The sequence below is a fragment of the Triturus cristatus genome, chromosome 5_2 (genome assembly GCF_964204655.1).
Source record: "Triturus cristatus chromosome 5_2, aTriCri1.1, whole genome shotgun sequence".
NCBI lineage: Eukaryota > Metazoa > Chordata > Amphibia > Caudata > Salamandridae > Triturus > Triturus cristatus.
The window spans coordinates 21,977,535-21,998,526 of record NC_140588.1 but is presented as its reverse complement, the minus strand read 5'-3'; the positions used below and the strand labels follow the sequence as shown (position 1 = coordinate 21,998,526).

Genomic DNA, 20,992 nt, shown 5'->3' with positions numbered 1-20,992 from the left:
ATTTGACTTGAGTTTTCCTAAACACGCCCTCCTGTAGGACAGGTATTTTCGGGTGATATACCAGGGGAAGCCGGGGTGAGTATAGCATGGGGGCCTGAGTGCTGGTAACTATGTGTTGCCATGCCTTCACAGTGCTGGTAATTGGAGATGGATTAGCAGCGCGCGGTGCAGTGACGGTGAATATGGCACCCTCCAATGGAGTGGGATCGGATAACCAGTGTTCGGCGGCCCCCTGAGGCATGTATGGCGGGTGGATGGGGGGGGGGGGATGGAACCAGAAGTGTGCATAATGGGCCTGTGTGCATGTGTAGCAGACTTCAAAATTTGGTATGTCTAACCCCCGTTGCGAGTACGGCCGAGTGAGAACATCCCATTGTATTCTGGGTTGTTTACCACCCCAAGTAAGGCGAATCAGCTCTGTCCGGAGCATCGTGAAAAAGGCTCTACCTAGATTATAGGGTATTTAGGGTATGTTCAGGAATAAATAAAGGAGTTTAGGAAGGATAACCACTTTGATCAGGGATATGCGTCCTGCAATGGACAGCGGAAGGGCGATCCATCATGTGACACTTACCCTTATCCCATCCAGGGCACGACTGTAATTGAGCCGCATCAATTCGTCACGGTTCGCGGAGACGTATATGCCAAGATACTTAACCTCCTCAGCGCACCATACGATGGGAAAGTCCGGAGCAAATTCCGGGACTGATGAGGTAAAGGGGACGATTTGAGATGTAGACCAGTTTATATGAATCCCAGACAGTCCCCCAAATCTTACAAACTCACGAAGCAGCGGGCTAATGTTTGTCTGGGGCTCCCTGACATATAGCGTAATATCGTCCGCATAGAGGGAAATCAGAATATGACGTAGGAGACATCGAAGAGCTTTGTCCTGATGGTATTGTCTAATCTTGACAGCGAGTGGCTCAACCGTGAGGGCAAACAAGAGTGGGGAGAGCGGGCATCCCTACCGGGTTCCGCGGGAGATAGGAAAGGATGGGGATGCATGGCCATTAACAAGGACCTTGGCTTCGGGTTTGGTGTAGAGCAGGTGAACACAAGACATAAATCCCTGCGGCATGCCCATGTTTTGTAGGATTACAAAAAGGTAGTTCCATTCCACAGAATCGGACGCCTTTGTGGCGTCAAGTAATATAGTAGCCAAGGGTATCTGTGGGTCTACCGTGCGAAGGGTGGAGAAGAGCGTACAAAGATTATGTGAAGTCGCCCGGCCAGGGATAAAGCCAGATTGGTCCGGGAGTACTAATTTGTCCATTAACAAGCTGAGGCGATTAGCTCGGATTTTTGCAAGGATTTTTGTATCCGTGTTAAGTAAGGACAGGGGTCAGTAAGAGTCACAACAATCTGCTGCTTTACCGGGCTTAAGGAGAGACGAAATCAATGCCAACCTCATGGAAGGGGGGAGACAACCGAGTTCCTGCGTCTCATTAAAGACGAGTTTGAGAACTGGGAGTAGTTGGACAATATACGCCTTGTAAAAATCAATAGGCAGGCCACTCGAGCCAGGGGCCTTACCAGATTTCATTTGCATTATCGCCTCGTGTATTTCATCGTTCTCCAAGGGTGCAGCAAAAAACTCCCGCTGTGCATCACCAAGCCAGCCGAGGGTGATATCCTGCAGGAATGGGGCAAAATCAGCGGGCTCTTCTCTGCAGGTGCCATATAGGGCTGTATAGAATTCAGTAAAGGTGTGTAGAATGTCTTGGCTGTATCTATGTCGTACGCCAGCAGAGTCTTTAACCTGAAGGACGTAATTAGCAAATCTAGGGAGAGGAATAGTTTGTGCCAGCTGCCTCCCAGGGCGTTCGCCCTCGCCATACCTACCCGCATTGTAGTATTTTCCCCCGAAAGCGTGCCTCAGAGTCCGCCGTCTCTTTATATTCCGTGAGTTTTTCTCGAAAGGTTGCAAGAGTTGGGCCCGAGTTAACCCCCCAAAAGGTCAGTCTCCAGTTGCTTGAGTTCTCCTTTTAGCCGGTGAAGGGTGCGATGCAAATCCCGCAAAACCCCAAAGGTTTTAGCCATGCAAACGCCACGAATAGTGACCTTAAAGGCCTCCCATACCACACCCATCGAGGAAACAGAGTCGATATTGACCTGAAAGAAATTGGTGATTTCCTCGGCGACCTCAGCCCTAAAAACCGTGTCAAGCAAGGCCTCGGGCATGAGACTCCAGAGTCGAGGAGTGGACTGAGAGCTAGGCAGGGCAATCGTTATAAGGATCGGTGAATGATCGGAGAAAGTTCTGGCAAGGTGTGCGGCGTGCTTGAGTCAGGAGGCAGCCCCCCGGGAGACCACCCAGTAATCCAAACGAGTCCAAGAGGCATGCAGGGCAGTATAGTGGGTGCCTTCTTTTCTTTCAGGGTGAACATGGCTGCTTGTGTTTTGGTATAATGTACGGGGGAGGGGTTGGATCCATCTACTGTCGGGTTGAAGGCGGAATTAAAATCTCCCCCCCCAGATGATATGAGTAGATCCTACCTGTAATATGCGACCCCACAGTGTAGTATAGAAATCTAGGTCATCAATGTTTGGCCCGTAACAACAAACTATAGTGACCGACTGGGTTCCCAACATGTCCCAAAGCATACAGCTGCGCCCCATGAGATCCTGCTGTGTACCCCCCAGAATAAAAGGTATGCTCCGTTTTACCAGAATCACTACGCCTCTGGAATACGTGGAGTAGGGGAGCGAGCCGGATCCAGGTGGGTTTCCTGGAGAACCGCTATATGTACATGATGTCTGTCCAAATATGTGAGTATTTGTCTGCGTTTCCGGGGATCGCAAAGGCCTCTAATGTTCCAAGTAATTAAATTAAGGTGTAGAGGCTCAGCGTGAGATAACATGGCAATTTCCGTTGACAAGGGATAAAAAACATCCTGTACAGAGTGTTATACAATGAGCATTGTAGTACAGAGCCTGCTTCTGCCAGTGGAGAGAGAGAACAATACAAACAATTATCACTACCCCTCCCACCACCCCCACCCACAACGGCAGCCCAAACGCGCCGGCAGCACCACCCTTACCCAAAACCACTAACATATTGCAACAGTGCAACAGAGAAAAAGTAATTGTTCAATAAGTTCTTCTTGGGGGGGGAATGCCCGTGTGGGGGTACGCTAATGGGCAACGAGACCTTCCCCGCTAAAAGTGTTCGGGGGGGGGGTTACTTGGCTAACGTGGATTGTAGGTTAAAGTGACGCCTACAACGAAGGATTTTGAGACAGAAAGGTTGAGCAACAGATGGGAGACATAGCATGCCAGCAAAAGCAGGAGAGGGAGTATGACATTCACCAATGAAGTGATATATCTAAGAAGCATGCAACTTCAGCACTTATCTGCAATCGAATAACAAGATGAAAAGAGTTCCAGCACATCATGAGCAGGAGATGATGAGGTGACACTCCGTTCCGCCTCACATCCAGAGCCCCCACTTAAAGGGACCGAAGATGCTTCGAGGCAAAGTAGCCCCAGAGTGGCGAGGGGAAACACCAACATGGACAGATATCACGTAAAGAGATGGGTATTTGTAGACGGAGTTAGATGTAATCAGTCAGCACTCAATGACGGAGACTGAGAAAGGCGGTCTGGAGAATCCCTCGCCGGAGTGATCTTCACAGTTCGGAGAAAATCTTCCACTTGCTGACCGCTCGTGAAGTAATTCTGCTTGTCCCGGTAGGTGACTCTCAGGTGGGCGGGATATAGTAGGGCATATTCGATCTGTAGCTTGTAAAGTTTCTGTTTGGCTGGTAAAAATGTATGCCGGGCCTCCTGCACTGCCATCGTAAAATCAGGGTATATTGAAAAGTTTGAGCCCTCAAATTATAAGTTTTGGCGATCCCTGGCTAGTTTTAGTGCGACGTCTCGATACCTGTAATTTAGGAGACGAGCCACTATAGGCCGCAGAGTGGCTCCAGGGGCTGGACAAGGTCCCAGGGATCGATGAGCTCATTTCACAATGAACTGGGAGGAGAAGGCATCCGCTCCAAAGGTGGTGCGTAAAAGATGTTCGATTAAATCCTCCATTCAGCCTGTGTTTGTACTTTCAGGGATGCCAGTAACGCGAATGTTATTGGGCCGACTTCCGGGTTGTAAATCTTCGTTTTTTTGCTGCAATTATCTTGAGGAGTTTATCCATCTGCGCCACCTATTGGGTCACCTGAGAAGTAGCATCCTCCGTATCAGAAATGCGTCTCTCTGCCTCCTTCAATTGCTTGTCCACTTTCAGGACTATATAGTCCATGCGGGTATTCATGGAATCCATTTTGTTGGAGAGATCAGTCAAGCTATGCTGCATTGCCAAGAGAAGAGATTTGACCTCATCTACTGGATTTGGTGGAGGATTAGAAGACATCGCGTCAGCCGGCTAATCCGTTTCGTCAACATTGGATCGGGTGACAGTTCTCTTCGTGTAGAAAGTGAGCGTAGTTTGAAGGCCGTCAGGCTTCCCCATCATGTAGGTGTCCTGGAAGGGGATTGACTTAGTGAGAAGAGAGGCAAGTGTACTTTTCTACTGTGGGGAAGTCGCCGGGAGGTCGGCTCAGGAGGAGGATATCACAATGTCCTTGTTATGAGAAAGACAGAGGGCCACAAGTGTGGAACAGAAACATCCAGCAAAAACAACGTATTGGCCCCCCGCTCCCCCGGGGGGAATTCCGCGGCCTTTTGCAGAGAGGGTGCTGATGCAAAATCCCAGGAGTGTCCTCAGGCGCCAGGAGAGGAGGGCAAAGGATTCCAGCCGCTACGTCCCAGAGAGAGCAGGCAACGGAGATTAAACTAGGGCCTGGAATGTCAGCTGGGAGAATGCAGGTAATATGGTGGCTCGACCAGACCCAATCTCAGTAGTCAATGTGACACAGCCTGCTCCCAAGTCTAATTCCTGCCCGATCCCACATTCAGATGGTGAATGGGTTGCCAAGGGAAGGAAGTCCACGACAAGGCGCTGCGGTAGCAGCGCGGGTGAACCTCCCCAGTCTCGTCGTTCAAGGATTATGCCGGCATCACCATGGAGCCCGCGAAAAGCGCAAAGGTCCGGCCAATGAAGTCAGGGTGATGGCTTCTTCATAGAGTATCGCTGCATCCCGACTGGGCTCCCGGGCCAAAGGACGGCAGCCAAGAATGGGACAGGCAATGCAGCGTATCTTTAGCAAGAGCGTGCCAGGTGTGGGCGTCAGTTCTGCCCCTGACCCCCAGACTCAGAAGAAGATGAGGAGAGCCAGTCCAGTGTGCAGATGGGGGAGTGGGGGGGGCTGGGGGGGGGGGGAGGCGCCGGTAGGAGACAGCAGGGAAGCCGGTGTTATTGACGAAGAAGCTTCGCGCCAGCACGCAGGTAGGAGCGCTCGCTGTCTCACCGTGTCTGGGTCCCCTGCCAAGATTGCGGGATGTCAGGAGGAACAGACAACCACGCTGGTAGGAGACCGCAACTTAGAGCTCCGAATGGCGGGACAGTCGGAGCCTGAGCGTCAGCACAGGCCGCGAGGCGCAGGTGCCGTGTGGGATCCCTGGTCCTCGCCTAGTCAGGACAGCCGCCCGTGAGTCGTCGCAGGGCTCCGCCTCCGTCAGCCGGCTCGCACTCCAGCACAGATCCTTGCACACATCAGGAGTCCCCGCCGATGCAGGGGGATTTCGTGGCGTCAGATTAACAGGATAAAAGTTCAATTAAGGAGCCAAGTGTCCAGCGCCTCACAGGCGACAGCCATTTTGGTCGTGCGCCACCTAGCCCCCCCCCTTCCCTTATAAATATATATTGCCCTGGGGGATGGGGTACATAGAGCCATAATGGGGCCTTTGAGGGCGTTGGCCACAGGGCCTGGTGGGAGTCCAGGCTTTGCAGTCTAACCCAGTGCACAGCAGGAGGTTAAATTCACGTATGGTAATGATACTACTTTGTGTTTAAAAAACAACTAGAAATTCACTGGAAAAAAAACAAAGGTTAAAGTAATGTTATAGTTGGCTGAAATATTTAGTTACGATGTCATCTTATAAACTCTAGACCCACTGAAATTCACCAGTTATAGCTACAGTTACCTCAATTAACTATAACTCGCCCTGCACTGCTAATTACCTCACATATTACATCACTCACGACATCTTCTATGAGATCACTGAAAATATCACTGCAACACTTGCAGTGAAATTATTGATAGGAAAACTGTGCATGGCAGGGCCACAAGTTATATTTACCTTAAGGCACCAATTAGAATTACTAGAGATAACGAAGTATAACTAGTAAATTTCAGTGCATCTGAGAGTTTCACCTGTTAAGACTTAACATTTCAGCTAACTATAAAGTTGCTTTAACCTTTTTTTGTGTGAATGTGTAGTGTGTGTGTGTGGTTGTGTGTGTGTGTGTGTGCATGTATGCGTGGGGGTGTGTGGAGGTGTGCATGTGTGGGGTGTGTGGAGGTGTGTGCATGTGTGGGGGGGGGTGCATGTGCAGGGGTGTGTGCATGTGCAGGGGTGTGTGCATGTGCAGGGGTGTGTGCATGTGTGAGGGTGTGTGCATGTGTGAGGGTGTGTGCATGTGTGGGGGTGAGTGCATGTGTGGGGGTGAGTGCATGTGTGGGGGTGAGTGCATGTGTGGGGGTGAGTGCATGTGTGGGGGTGAGTGCATATGTGTGTGTTTGTATGTGTATGTATTCCATGCAAACTGAGTAAGGTAGATGAGGGAATAAGACTAAGATGACAAAGTCAACCAGGGTATAAAATGTAGTGAGAGCTTTTTTAACATCAATTTATATATGTCTGAACCTGGGTGAGGTAGGTCAGCAAATTATGAATTCTGTTAATCCGTTTACTCGAGGTGTAGATAGAGCCCACACAGCCATAAGAAGGAAAGTGAATGTACAAGATTCCAATAAATTGTTTGATAGTTTTGATGGAGTATTCTTTTATTTCCTAACAGGAACTAAACAAAAAGTGAATATGGATTCTTTTCTCCCTCATCCGCTACAATTGGTCAGAAAATGATCCATCCTAGCTTTTTGCAATCCCCCTTAGTGGACACAAGGAGATGATGGACGGAGTGCTGAAACTTTATAGACATTCACCCCCAGTCACAGATCTAGGTTGAATCCATCATCCTTCTTTTGCTCACTTCGCCACCCCAGTTCAGACCCAGCCATATGCAAATCAGTCTTGAACCTGTTCCTTATGGCAACAGTCCAGCCCGAACTGCCAAGCCAGGTCTTCACTGGACCGGAAACAACGATCCTGGTACCAGTTTCAGGCTAACATCCCTCATCAGCCGGGCTAGCTTGAATCCAGTGGCCAAGTGAGCAAGGGACCCATGTCTGGGCATACTCTGCCAACTTAGGGCGAACAAAGTAAACTCAAAGAGATGATGGATGGAGTGCTGAAACTTTTCAGACACTCGCCCCCAGTCATAGATCTGGGTTGAATCCATCATCGTTAGTGGAACATAGGGGAAAATTCACTTGAGCAACAAGTAAGATTTCTGCAGACTTTGCCTTTTTCCCATCTTCCAAACCGTTTGGAGGAATGATTTAGCAAAATATTAATTGCAATCAACAGAGCTATTTTGTTTTAAAGAAGAATTTTCCTAGTGACCAACTTGTTTTATTTTCTCTAGAAAAGGGCCACAAAAATGGTTTTAATACTCACATTTCTGTGTTTGATATGGCTATATTAATAGCCAAGTGCAGATACCAAGAATATAAAATGCTAGTCATGGTACAGTACTTGGCCCTATTTTCTTTTCTTCTGTGGTTTGAGCTTGAACAGACAGAACAGGGAATTTTAAGTATGCAAAGTGGTCTGGTTCAAGAATATAGATTGGTTACCTTTTTGATGAATAATACATGTATAATGATTTTAATTCATCTAAAATTTTATTTATTCTAATTTACATTTTGCGCGCCAATGGATTTCTTTAATTCGGATTCTGAACTATGGGCACCAGCGATCAAAAGCTACTAGTCATTAGGCTATTCTTAGTTTATGGTCTACCCCCACAATAATACCAATCTTCAAGAAAGGTATCAAGGAAGAACCCAAATGCTGTCAACAAATTTCCTTGACCGAGTACATACTAAAAGTAATTGGTAGAATTTTGATGAGCAGGATTCAATTATAGTGAAAGAAGGCTGGTGTATTAGCAGAAACTTGGTACAGCTTTTGTGCTAGACTAGGGATGGTGGAACTCTGCCTGAATCTACACATGCAGATTGAGAAGTAGAGAATGGCTTCAACCGGGTCACTTATCCTGCTTTTATTAACCTTAGTTAGGCTTTGTACGGGGAAAACAGATAAAAAATGTGAAAAATTTGGCTTGCAAAGGACCAACCAATTTATTGTTTGAAAAATAGGGGAATCCCAGGCAATTTCCATTAAGTCAAACATTTTTTTTTTTTATACATCTGAGGCTCAAAGATTATTTAACAATTTTGGCACTTCCGTAATTTCGAAATTATTAGCAGGATGAGTTCACTGGCAAAAGGTCTGTTAGAGTGAAGGTGCTCTGTATGGTTTTATTAAGCAGCGCGTCCGACCCCTGTAGGTTTTTATACAGTCCTCTGTGCTACTTTATTGTTTTGTCGACATCAGAGCTGGATTTATGCCAGGGTGGGTGGTGGCACTCAATGAGTGAGAGAGACTACTAACCTCTCAATGAAAGCTACAAACTGACTGACATTCGTAGCGAGTGTTTACTGTTAAAGACACAGGCCTTTTCACTTACAACTCTGTGGTGAACTTCCTGGGAGCGCTCCACTGTAAAAGGTCAATTCAGTCAGCGTAAATGGGGTTCTTCATCATGAAAGGAAAATGTATGAAGGATGCTTGCATTGCGTGTGATTTGTGGGCAGTCATATCTACTTTTGCAGGCAACACTTTATGGTGTAATCTCCTTGTGCTAGACTATTGAGGACGAACTTGGACATTTCAGCCTACACGTACCTGATGGGTGGGGGGAGGTAGCCAGCCGATTCCTTTTGTTTTAGTACTGGTTCCCTTCATCAGCCTAAAACCCACCCTTTTGCTGTTTACTATGTTGTGGACATGACAACAGCTCTCCTGATCTAGCTGGAAGTGTGACAAGGGAAGGAAAGCTTATGAATTAGGCCAGCATCAGCATTTAAAAGGATTGAATATCTTTGGCACTTTTAAAAACTATGACCGCTTTGGTTTTCTCTGGAAGCCCTCAGACTATTAACAGGATCGGCGGATGGTCTGCTGAGACTTGTTCCAGTTTGGGAGGAATAATGGGTAGGGAGGAGTGACACAGTTGGGGGCAGCCTGTTTGTACAATTTGTAAGACCCAACTATTAAACGGTGCAGATGGCAAACACAAGAAGGATTAGCTGAATACTGCCTTTCACTGGATGGACATGCACCAGTAAGGGCACACTAAAGACGTGAGGTGGCTGCTAATGCAGAGGAGGATAAGTTGGAAGACAGATGCCCCTGTTGTCCGGAAGTTGTCTGCCGGTGCCATATCTGTGGTCCTGAAAGGACCAGGCTCATTGTGGTGACTATGGCTGGTAAGGATGTGTATATGCTAGCCCCTGGAACAGCCCCTGCATTTCCAGAACTGGTGGGGAAATTGTTTTGCAGGTGTGAGTAGCCCCAAGTTAAGTTACATTAAGCTCTGCTGTCCTTGAAGCTTTCTAAATCTGAGTCCGCTTTCTCTCCAAAGAGGCAAGACTCATCAAAATACACGTCCATTACTGAAGAATGCACATCTAGATAAACCAGTAGTCTTCATCAATGTGTGTCAATGAAGGACAACACTGGTCCTAACCACTCTGCAAATGTAATCTGTGGAATCTAAGCCATTGAGAATAACATGCTTTGCTGTGTTCTGCCAACCATGTAGTATCTGAGCAACAGAGGCCCTTAGATCCTCTAGGATCGCTAACAAGATCTCAGTAGCCAAGTCCAAAACTGTTTAAGTGTATAGGCCCAACAGACAGGTCAAGCTGACAATGCAACACCAAGAAGGCAGAGGAAAGCATGCATTTGCCTAAGTGACAATCCGTTTGGATTCCGTCTCTGGAGAAATGATCAGAAACAAGTTAGGATTTACCTTGCTAGTTTAGGCCTGTGCAATAAGGCTTTCCCGGGCAGAGTGCTTGGTGGGAATTCTGTCACCAGGCACCAGTCAATGACACCCGGAACCCGTTTATAGGAGGGCAACAATGTGGTTTCAGCTGGGTAGTCATCAGGGTATCTGTGAGGGTATCTTTAAGGGAGCAAAAACTTGATTATACCTTCTCCTGGCTGTAGGATCAACATGGATATCAGAGCCCAAGAGTAAGTCTGTACCAGCATCATTACAGACCAGCAACTGATTCAGAGGGGGCAGACAGCACAATGGAGTTACAACTGCGGCAACCCGACTTGAGGTCATAGGGCCTTCTTTGTGCTTTAAGGTACACCAGAGGGAGCTGGAAGTGCACTGGAAATTTGCAGCATGGCCTCCTTAAAGGCCTCTGCTGAGGTGTTGATGATGGCCGGAGAACTCTAGGCATGCTGCAACCAACTGAGGGATTGGCTGCATGGCCAGTGATCTAGAAGGAATGCAACTAATTTCTCAACACCTTTGCGCCTTCTCTCTGGAGTCTGAGTAGCTGGACGGGATGGAGTCCAACTCTGCTTTTTTGCTTGCATTTGTACTTCAGTGGGAGCATCGTTCTCTAGCACAATATCTGGAATCGCATTGAAAAGACACAGAAAGAAAAGAACTGACATCAGCGGGCTCGGGTAGCACTTATATGCAGCTCTGCTCTGTATATTTCAGGGTGGAAAGGAGCCAGAACGGAACCGCAAACTGCCTCCTAGCGGCACACAAGAGTACTGCTACAAAATTCTCCAGATCCAGTCAAGCACCTAAGTGATATTCTAAGGTGAGGAATGTAGACTATCAAGGTTCCAGTGGAATCAATACAAAGTAATGGCAGCTGCAGCTCTCTCTTAAAGGGAGAGGTCTATCACACAGGTCAACAATTTACAATAAATAAAGAACTTTCAATGTTGCAGGAGAAGATGGGTTTCTTCCAACAAATAAATTCAATTACTGCTTTTAAAGACGTTGATCCAAAATTAACTAAAGCCTCCATCTCAGGTAAAGGAAAGAGAATTTAGGTAGGCTACTACATTTATTGCTCAAGTACAAGCCAAAAATGCCAAAAGAGCATACTTTTGGGGGTTAGTATCCATTTTCTGAAGTTTCTCTGCAGGTTAGATGGGACAAACTATAAACCACAGTTCCTCCGAAAGAAAAACAACATAGTTTGCACAACCTCACTAATTCATTGCTGTTAGCAGGAACTAAATATTAAACAAAAGAAACATTCATGTTGAAGATGGAAAGCATATCTTATACCTTCTTTTAGTATATTGTAACAAAAAAGGCGTGCTCTTTCCAAGTCTCCAAGTTGTCGACAAATGCCCACATAGACTCTGCAGAGAGCCTGAAGATGATTCTTTTCCAGAGACATTATTTCACCTTTCAATTTCTTCACTATTGCATGCAGCACAGGTTCTGCTAAATCCTGCAATCAAGCATATCATATCAGTTTTGAAAGAATCAGAAATTGTAAATTAATTTAACATTTTAAAAGTAAAGAACTGTGTATTAAACAAAATGGCTGTTCGAATAAACAAAGCAGAAAAAGTTCAACAACATACACCAATTTCCTCAGGCTCCCTTCATATAACTTGGAAAGCTAGTCTCTTTCACACAAGTACTTTGATCGCCAATATACAACGTTAAAGAAATGAACAATAACAACTGAGGTTCCACACTACAGTACAGTTCTCAGCTCATAAGCACCTCCTTGCCATTCCCCTACCTCAGTCCAATTTCTACATGAAAAGCACCAAAAATGCATTTCACCAGTTTACTGAAACATTGTTTAATCTGAAACAAGACTGTTGTATCTGGATGAATAATGTTCAATGTTTGTGTTTCCTTCAGTAGCAAGGACATTGATACTTAGTAAGTCCCAGGAATAGAACTTTGAAAGTATCTAGTGACTTCGAGTACCTGCATGTCCCCCCAATGCATGTCTGCTGAGCACATCGGTTTACCCATTCTGAAGTCTTGATAGCTGGAATGTTGTGAAGCTGATGGGTCTCAATGACAAGACAATAGATCTCGCCCCACCATGTGTTTCTCTAACACCACCATGCCAGGGAGCCTACTGAGTCAGCAAAATATACGCTTTTGAGTCTCTTGATGTCTGAAACCATTGATCTTTCACACTCATCTGCAAAGGAAACCTTGAGAGAAAGTGGGCTTCAGTTGTAGTAAACCCCCCCCCCCCCTTTTTCTTTTGTTGCGAGACTACTGATGCTCTTTGACTCCATGTGCTCTGGGGCCCTGCCAATCAGGACCCCAGGGCCTGTGTTCTTTCCCCAAAACAAAACCCTATTGGCAACTCTGGCCACAGGTAGGTGCCTGGTAAATGGTATCCCATGTACCCAGGGCACTGTGACCAGAGAAGGCTCCTAAGGGCTGCAGCACTAATTGTGCCACCCTTAGGGGCCCTGTACATTTTGACAAAAACACTTCCTTGCAGGCTGCGTGTCTTGGTGCAGATCAAAAGTGAAGAGTCGACATGGCACACATCCCTGTGTGCCATGCCTACCAACCACTGCCCTGGCCGAGGTCAGTCACCCCTCTAGCTGGATGCACTATGCCAGTGGTGAGGGCACAGAGGCATGAGCCCTGTGCCCCTACAGTGTCTGAGTCGATTCTCAGACATTGTAAGTGTAGTGTACCATTAAAGAGTATATGGTGCTGAGAGGTTGACATTACGAACTCCACTGTACCATGATGGATACACTGAAGTCTGGGAAGTTTGGTATCAAACTTCTCAGCACATTGTACCCACACTGATGCCAGTGTGGGTTTCAATGTAAAACGCACGACTGAGGGCATTTTAAAAATGCCCCCTGAACTCGACTCACAACCAGTGTCCCGACTGAGTGGCTGCTTAGGCTGTCACCCACCAGACATGTTGCTGGACCACTGGGTCGAGAGCCATCCGCTCTCGAGGGCCTGCAACAATGCACATCCTGGGACAAGGTGCTAGGTGCCCCCCCCCCCTCCCACCCCCAGGATGGGCAGGGGAAGCTTCAAAGGCCTGCCGCCTTTGTGAGCTTCTCCAGACCATTTCCTGTACTCAGCAACTGGTCCCCACTGGTTCTACCCCCCACTTTGGCCGGAAAAAATAACTGAGGAAGAGAGATGTGCCCACCTCTGCCAACTCCACCCCTAAGGTGGTGGGGGGGGGGGGGGGAGGTGAAACACCACCTCAAGTCCCCGCCATCTTGAGGATGGGGGGGACCCAGCCACCCAGGGACAGGCTCATGCCCCCCTTCCACTGGAGAGTGGCAGAATAGGGGGTGTACCCACCCCAGGGAAGGGACCCATTGGTCCCTGCCCTTTATCTACCTGTAACACCCCTAAATATAGTATTTAGTGGCACCCTGAACCTTCCTTCCTCAGATCCGGCAACCACAAGAAAAGAAGAAGGACGAAAAGCCGTGCAGAGCTAACAAGAGGACGACGCCCACTGACTTGGACCCAGCCCTACAGGCCTGTCTCCCCTCGAACCTGCTCCTGCAAAACCCCGGCGTGTCCAGCAGCCAGCAACCTCAAAAACCCCAGAAGACCTGCCTGCATTCACTTTCCAAGCTGCTTCTCCCGTGAACACTGGACGTGTCTGAACTGCAGCTTCTGCTGCCAGCTAGAAACCGCGAATCCAGCCCACTCTGCACCCGCAGAGCCAGGCCCGAGCTTGAGTGGAAAAACACCACAAGGAGGCCCCCCTTCGGCGATCCTGACCCGAGATTCGGCGAACCCTGACCTGCCTCAAGCCTCCAGACAACGCCTGCAGATTCCCCTCCCCCCCCCCCCCCCCCCCACCGCGACCAGAGCGGGGAAGAAAATCCGACGTCCCAAGGCACCCCTGCACCCAACGCTCCACGGCCTTGTTAGCCCAACCCAGCAGTGCCTAACCAACCCTCAACATCCCAACTTACCCCTCGAAGCGGTGGTCACTCCTGGAAGATCCTCATTCCCGAGCCTGCAGTGTTTCTTTGTACCGGAAAATCCCCATTGAAATCAACAGGGCACCAGACCTCAAAACAGCACTTGGCTGCCCTAGCGCCGCTGAGGGTGCCCCTTTTGTGCTTATTTGGTCCCCAACTTGCCCTGAGCTTAACCCTAGGAGCTTTGCTCCCACAACTCTGTAGCCTGCGTGGCAGCTGCCACCAACCGGAGCCCCCCTATCCTCCATAGGATAACATTGGGTCTCAACACTCTGCCCCTGGCCGCCCGGGTGCCGCTGAGGGTGCATCAACAGTGCATCACTGACCCTGGGAGACCCCTGAGGCTAACCCCAGAACCCTAACTCAAAAGACCGATTACTTACCTTGAAACCGATAACTCATTTTTCCTCATAGGATAACATAGACACTTTTTCGCCCAAAAAGTTTACAAGTGTTGACTTTTGAAAACTAAGAATATTCCTTAAAAATCGCACAAATAACCTAACCGAATTTTCTCAACTGTTTGCAGGAAAGGTCCGATTGCTGAACCCAGGTGTCCAGCACCGAGTAAGAAAAGTAACTTATATGTGAATTGAATTTCCTTCCTAGGATAACATTGTGAAAAAGTTTTGAAGTGTCAACTTTTAAAATACAAGAATATTCTTTAAAAATCGTACAAACTACAAAAACGTAATTACTTACCTGTTTTAAGTGGATGTCCCAGTGCTGAATCTAGGAGTCCAGCACTGGATTACAAAAGTAACACAAAAGTAACTTACCTGCTAAGTGAATGTCCTCCCAAGGGATAACATTGGTGATTCTATGTGAAAAAGTTTCAAAGTGTCAACTTTTTGAAATACAATAATATTCTTTAAAAATCGTACCTCTAACTAAAACAAATGTACTCAACTGTTTTTAGGAAATGTCCCAGCAAAAGTAATCTGAAAAGTAATTAATTGCATTTTTCTTAAAAAGCCCATTCATTTGAATGTACTACACCCGCTAAGTGTTGCAAATTGCTTACTTAAACTGTAGCCAAAATCAGTACAAGTTATACTGCAATTTTGAACTGTGTTCATACAAGTAATTTACTACTGCAAAGTATTTATATGCTTACCTGTACCAGGCTTGCTTGGTTCTAGAATTAAAACAACAGTATATTTTTTTGTACAAAAACAATTGGCCTAGAGTTCAGTTCTTGAGTGTGTGAATTCATTTGCTGATTGTGTACATCAAATGCTTAACACTGTCCTCCGATACTGCCTTACTGCTCGACCATGCTACCCCTTTAGAAAGTAATGTTTTATCTAATTTTAACCCCTGCCAAACCTCTGGAGACCCTTGGACTCTATACACAATGTACCTCACTTTGGTGCAGTATATATAGAGCCAGTTTCTTACACACCTGAAATCAGGCAGGCATTAAGGAACAGGAATAAGCAGGAGGGGGCTTTACTTAACATCTGATGGGCAGCTGTTTCCCACAGAAGACAATCTGCATTCTAAAACACTGCGCCATGATATTCGGATGATCTGGACTGACTGCAGATGTGATTGCACCTTGCAATATTTTGGCTCAGATCTTGCAGAAGACTGACAGTCATACACACAGCTTTCATTATTTGCAGTTTGGAAGACAATGAGTAACCAATTATTTTGGATAGCTAGATGAAGATCCCATTCCACTAAAATAAAACTGCTATCACTATCATGAATTTCGAGACGTGGAGTCAATTTGTGGCCAAATGAAATAACTCTATCGGTAATTAACTTTTGAAAGTTTGAATCACAGGAAACACCTATTATGGCATCTTGAGGGTCAAGGCATTTCATGTTTCTTAGGCACAAATTAAGGTAAAAATAATTAAAAACCAACATTCAGAGATTTTTTATGGTTTTCCACTGGTTTGGATTTGAGATTCACTACAGGTTGAAATTCCTGCTCCAAGTCTTTCTTCAGAACTTACATGGCAAACAGCCTTGACCTATTGTTGTTTTGAAAAGCTCTCAACTATCTTCTTTAATAAAAGATATTGCATTTTCTGAACCAGTCAGTGTAGACGTAATGGCATTGGCACCCTTGGTGGAAAGAGAGGCAGAGATCAGTTGAATCTGATGTTGTACCCATTCTGCACACTATTTACTATTATTTTTTGGTATGGCTCCAAATCCAAGCCACACCAGGCTGTTAGACAAATATGTCAAACACAAAAAGTAATTGCTTGAGGGTGGGCTAAGCCCTTGCAGGTTGCAAAAGGCTGTGGGTTTTCTCTAACATGAGAGGTGTTCGAAGCTTGAAAGGAGTTTGATTGTTGTTTCTGGGCGCTCCATTGCTGTTACTGTCTCTTCCAATGCACTCGCTATTGACCCCAGTGTTCTTGCATGAACTGAACCCAAGGAAATCTCTTCATTTTCTCTAGACAGACATATTGATTTACTGTATATCGACAACACCATGAGAGCAACAACTCTTGCAAAGAACTGCATCCAAGATATTCTGTTGCACATGAAGAGTCAAAGATTCTAAACAGAACCATGGACACTTCTTCATTGATAAGACCTAGTAGGAGTCCTAGGCAGATAATCAGCTGTATGCTAAGTTGCGCTGATAGCCTGATAGGAAAGGAAAGTTCCTTCTTAGACAATCGTCTGTAAATCTTCTTCCTTCTCTCTGAATAGAAGCTTCATGTGTAACTGCACTGAATCATAGTATGCAGTGATCCAAAAGCTCTAATGAGAGGCTGATTTCATAACTGTTGTTGAGGTCTGGCATAATTTCCTGCTCTTTGACCCCTACCTCCTGCTTCCTTTTCTAGCAGTTCCTATGACTTTAAAGTGTTAGACTGCTTCATTACCAAATAATGAAATGATATATTAGGAGGTGGGGTGGTGACTGTAACGGGTATGTGTCATGTAGAAAAAAAGCATCTGAACGTGTTGAGCTGTACCTTTTATGGGGCAACTGAAAGATTGTTTGTGCTGCATCTCCTCAGATGTCCATGTTCATCCCTTAGATGATCATATCTGGGTTGATGTTTGCAAGCAGGCTCTTGTATGAAAATATTAGTTCTGGACCTGTACATCTTGTGTCACTCTGGAAAATATTTTACTAATTGTGTTTCTTAATACAGTGCTTCTTCTTTAAAAGGCTTATTTCCACTCCAACTGACATCAAAAAACATCAAGAGATAGATCTACATTGTGAGCAGTGCCCTAGAGTCGGATACAAAGGTCATAAAATCCTAGATATTAAGTGTCACGTCATCAACCTGGAATAATACCGCCTAGTCTTGAGTTTGATTCTGATGAGCATTACATTGTTCAAATATGGTCATGGCAAGCAGTGAAGAGAACTCATGCTTTCACACCATATAAGAAGAGGCTTTATTGTTACAACTCTCAGCTAAGGCCTGAACCTAGCACTCTCTCTAGTCCTCATTCTTTTATCTGCATCCGCTGAGATGAAAATCCTCTACAGAGCAAGGTGAATCTGTGCAGTGGTGCCCTTCTCTTTTTTGCTTATTCAGTGTTATCCTCCAGTTACTATTTCGCAAGACCACAGGTGTTCCAGGTGTATTTGATTTTGTATGAAAGCTGTACTCAGATTACTGGCCAGACCCACATTATTGGTCTTTTCTGAGTGGAGGTGTCTACTGTCCTCTCAATTAACGCAATGTAGAGAAAGGCATTGACAGCGATAGTCAATTCAATTCAATTCAAAACAGTCTTTATTGCGATTGTTCATCTTAAAAGACAGGTAGTTGTACAAATAAAGAAAAGAAAAAAAAACGCATCCAAGAATACACCTATAATGCGGTCATAATTTAACCCCCCCCCCCCCCCAAAAAAAATAAAACACAATTTAAAAAGCCTTTTTAAAAACAGTATTAAATATATCAATCGCAAGGACTTTACATATATGCATACATCTAATTTTAGCTCATAACAGTTCAATCCTAAAAGTGTCCTTACCTGGCGATCATCACCCTCCATCTCTTTCGCGGATTGCCCAGGACCAGCTGAGAAACTTGGCGACCCCTATTATAATGGTGGCATCGCCACCACTTTTCAGTAGTCTTTTGGCAATCATTGCAGAGTTCGTACCCATAATTCTACATGGGGGTTTAAGCCACTCGCTTCGGGGTAAACTGTAAGCAGGTCAGACGTATAAAAGGTGGTCAATGTTTTCAACAAATTCTTGGCAAAATGGACACTTGTCTCCCTTGCCAGTAGTCCAATTGCGAGTGAATTTCCTAAGCGGAAGAGTTTCTACTCGGAATTGGTGGAACAACCTGCGATCTCTAGGTTTCGTGATTAAATCCCAGTAGCCTTCCATCCGGGGGTCATCTTTAAAGTCCAAAAAAACTCTTGTCAGTGAAGAACCTCCCATGATAGAATGCCTCCGGTTTTTAATTAAGTCCCAATAGGCTGCTCTATATAATACTTTCGATGGGAATACAGCAGACTCTGGAGACACCCATAGGTCCCTCATCCCCATCTCAATAAGTAGAGTTTTGATTCTGGATAGCCATAAAATCTTGTTTGAACGATCCAGACCCCTTATTTCAAGTAAGGCATTAGTAAATGGGAGTAATTCTGGTACAGTCCAGAGCCTTCTCCAGAAAGCCAGCATTATAAACTGAATATCCTCGATTGCATTGCAACCCAGGTCAAGAAGGAGGGGAATACGGGGGGTCGATCTGGGGAGGCCTACAATAGATCTTAAAAACTTATTTTGGGCCATTGTTAAATCTAATAAATTGCTACAACCCCAGATCTCGGCGCCATAGAGTATAGCTGGGATAATTTTCAGGGTGTACATTTTTACAACTGGGGCTATTGGCTTAGTCTGGGAAAGCCTATGTTCCTTTATCAGCGCCCCAGCCAGCTGGGAATGTTTCAATGCAAGTAACTTCACATGGGGGGGACCAACTCAATTTACCCAGGTAGGTGAATACATTGGTCTGTTCCAGGAGCTTTCCGCTCATAAAGACTCTTGCTGGAACAGGCCTTGCCCCAAGGAGTACCATAAATTTAGTCTTTCCCACATTGACCACTAGCTCATGGTCGCTACAGAACTCCTCAAACTGGGACAGTGCCCAGTGAAGGCCCTGCCTCGTTTTCGATAGAATCAGGGTGTCGTCGGCGAACATGAGCAAAGGTACCCTTTGACCAGCCAGCATGGGCGCGTCTGTAGGAAAGTTGTCAAAATACTGTACCACCCCGTTAATAAATAGTGAGAAAAGAGTTGGGGCCAGGACACACCCCTGGCGAACGCCCTTACCAACACTAAATTTCTCAGTGACCTCGCCTGGTTTCCCCCACCGAACCTGTGCCTAGTTAGAGTTGTGGAGTTTAACCACAAAGTCCACCAATTCCTTGGGCATCCCTAGTCCCAACAGGACATCCCACAATTTGGATCTAGGGACAAGATCAAACACAGATTTTAGGTCTACAAATGCTGTGAAAATCAGGCCCTTACCTAGAAGGACCTCCCTCCAATAGAGCATAACAAATCTAAAAACTTGATCTAATGTCCCCATGTGAGCCCGAAATCCTACTTGTAAGGGAGACAGAATATTTTCTTTAGTCATCCAGCTTTGGATCCTACCCAAAAGGACCCGAGCAGTGACTTTTTGTAAGGCATCGATAAGGCTAATGGGCCTATAGTTGGCCGGAGCGGAACGGTCCCCCTTCTTGTAAATCGGGATGATTTCCGCCCCAGACCAAGAGGTTGGAAATGGAGTTCCCCCCGCCAGTGAATTAATCAGGGTCGTAATATAAGGAACCAAAAGGTCACCGTTCTGTTTGAATAAGTCTGGGGGAATGCAGTCGGGCCCTGGTGCGTTACCGCTTGGAATACTCCTTAATACCACCTCGACCTCCTTGGTACTAAACATCAAGGGAGTATCTATACTTATAAGCGGAGCGGTGATTTCGCTCTCCATACCCTGGTAATATTGAGCTTCAAAAAAGGCAACCCAGTGGTGTGGATCCACATTATTATTTGGGGTGATCAACCTTTGCCCATTCCCCCATTTTATTGGGTCCCAGAAATGGGTCATGTTCCTCCCTTTACATGCTAGCAGCAGATCCTTCCATCGCTCCTCATCCCAGTCTCTTTTTGCAATTCTTAAGGTGGATTTATAGAGTGCCCTAGACTGTTGGATGGAAGTGTGGTTCCTAGATTTAATTGCATTCACAAGGACTTTGTGAGTGGACCTGCATAGGTCGTTATACCAAGAGGTGGGTTCCAACTTACGATTCGCTCTTATCGGCTTGGTGTTTATGAAATACTTTTTCAGTCTACTAAACAGCTCATTGTGGATTGCTGGCAGTTTAGCTTTGAGTGTCTCCTGCGAACCGCAATCATTGATTTTCCCCAATGATCCTGTAACTAATGCCCTGATTTCTAACACATTCTTTTTGTCAAGGGCCACCTTATCCCAACGGACCCTTCTCAGATCGTTTCCCAATATAACGTGGTTAGAGCTGCTATCAGACTCCATAATGGCTGTAGGGCCAAAGCTCAAACCTTTTAATGTAAGTACCAAGGGATTATGGTCACTTTCGGGGCGAAGTTGTACTTCCATGTCTAAGACATGATGCCAAAGTTCTACTTTTACTAGGATATAATCTATCCTGCTTTTGTGGAGGCCGTTGTCAAAGGTCGCCACCCCCATTGCATCAGACTTCGTCCTGCCATTGACTGCCCTAAGACCCCATTCCAGGCACAACTCTTTAACCTGGAGTGCAGCCTCGGTCCATTTTTTGATAGGTTGGAGGTCCAACTGTGGCACGCTCCAAAGAGAATCCACCTCCTCACTAAGCCTACCATCATCAAAGTCCAGCGGCTCGAAACATGTATTAAAGTCTCCAGTGATGATCAAGTTGGTGTTATGAACACCCTCCGCTAAGAGGGTCTCAAGGGCTGCAATACCCTGAGAACTCCTGC

At 46.1% G+C, this 20,992-nt stretch overlaps 1 protein-coding gene across 1 annotated transcript in view; it reads right to left on the bottom strand.

Annotated features, from left to right (window-relative positions):
- Window positions 1-20,992, bottom strand: part of ICE1 (interactor of little elongation complex ELL subunit 1) — a 591,393-nt gene that overhangs the window by 113,955 nt on the left and 456,446 nt on the right. Inside the window, exon 14 of the mRNA XM_085606774.1 lies at window positions 11,363-11,531. Coding sequence (XP_085462900.1) covers window positions 11,363-11,531 — 169 coding nt within the window. The remainder of the gene's footprint in view (window positions 1-11,362; window positions 11,532-20,992) is intronic.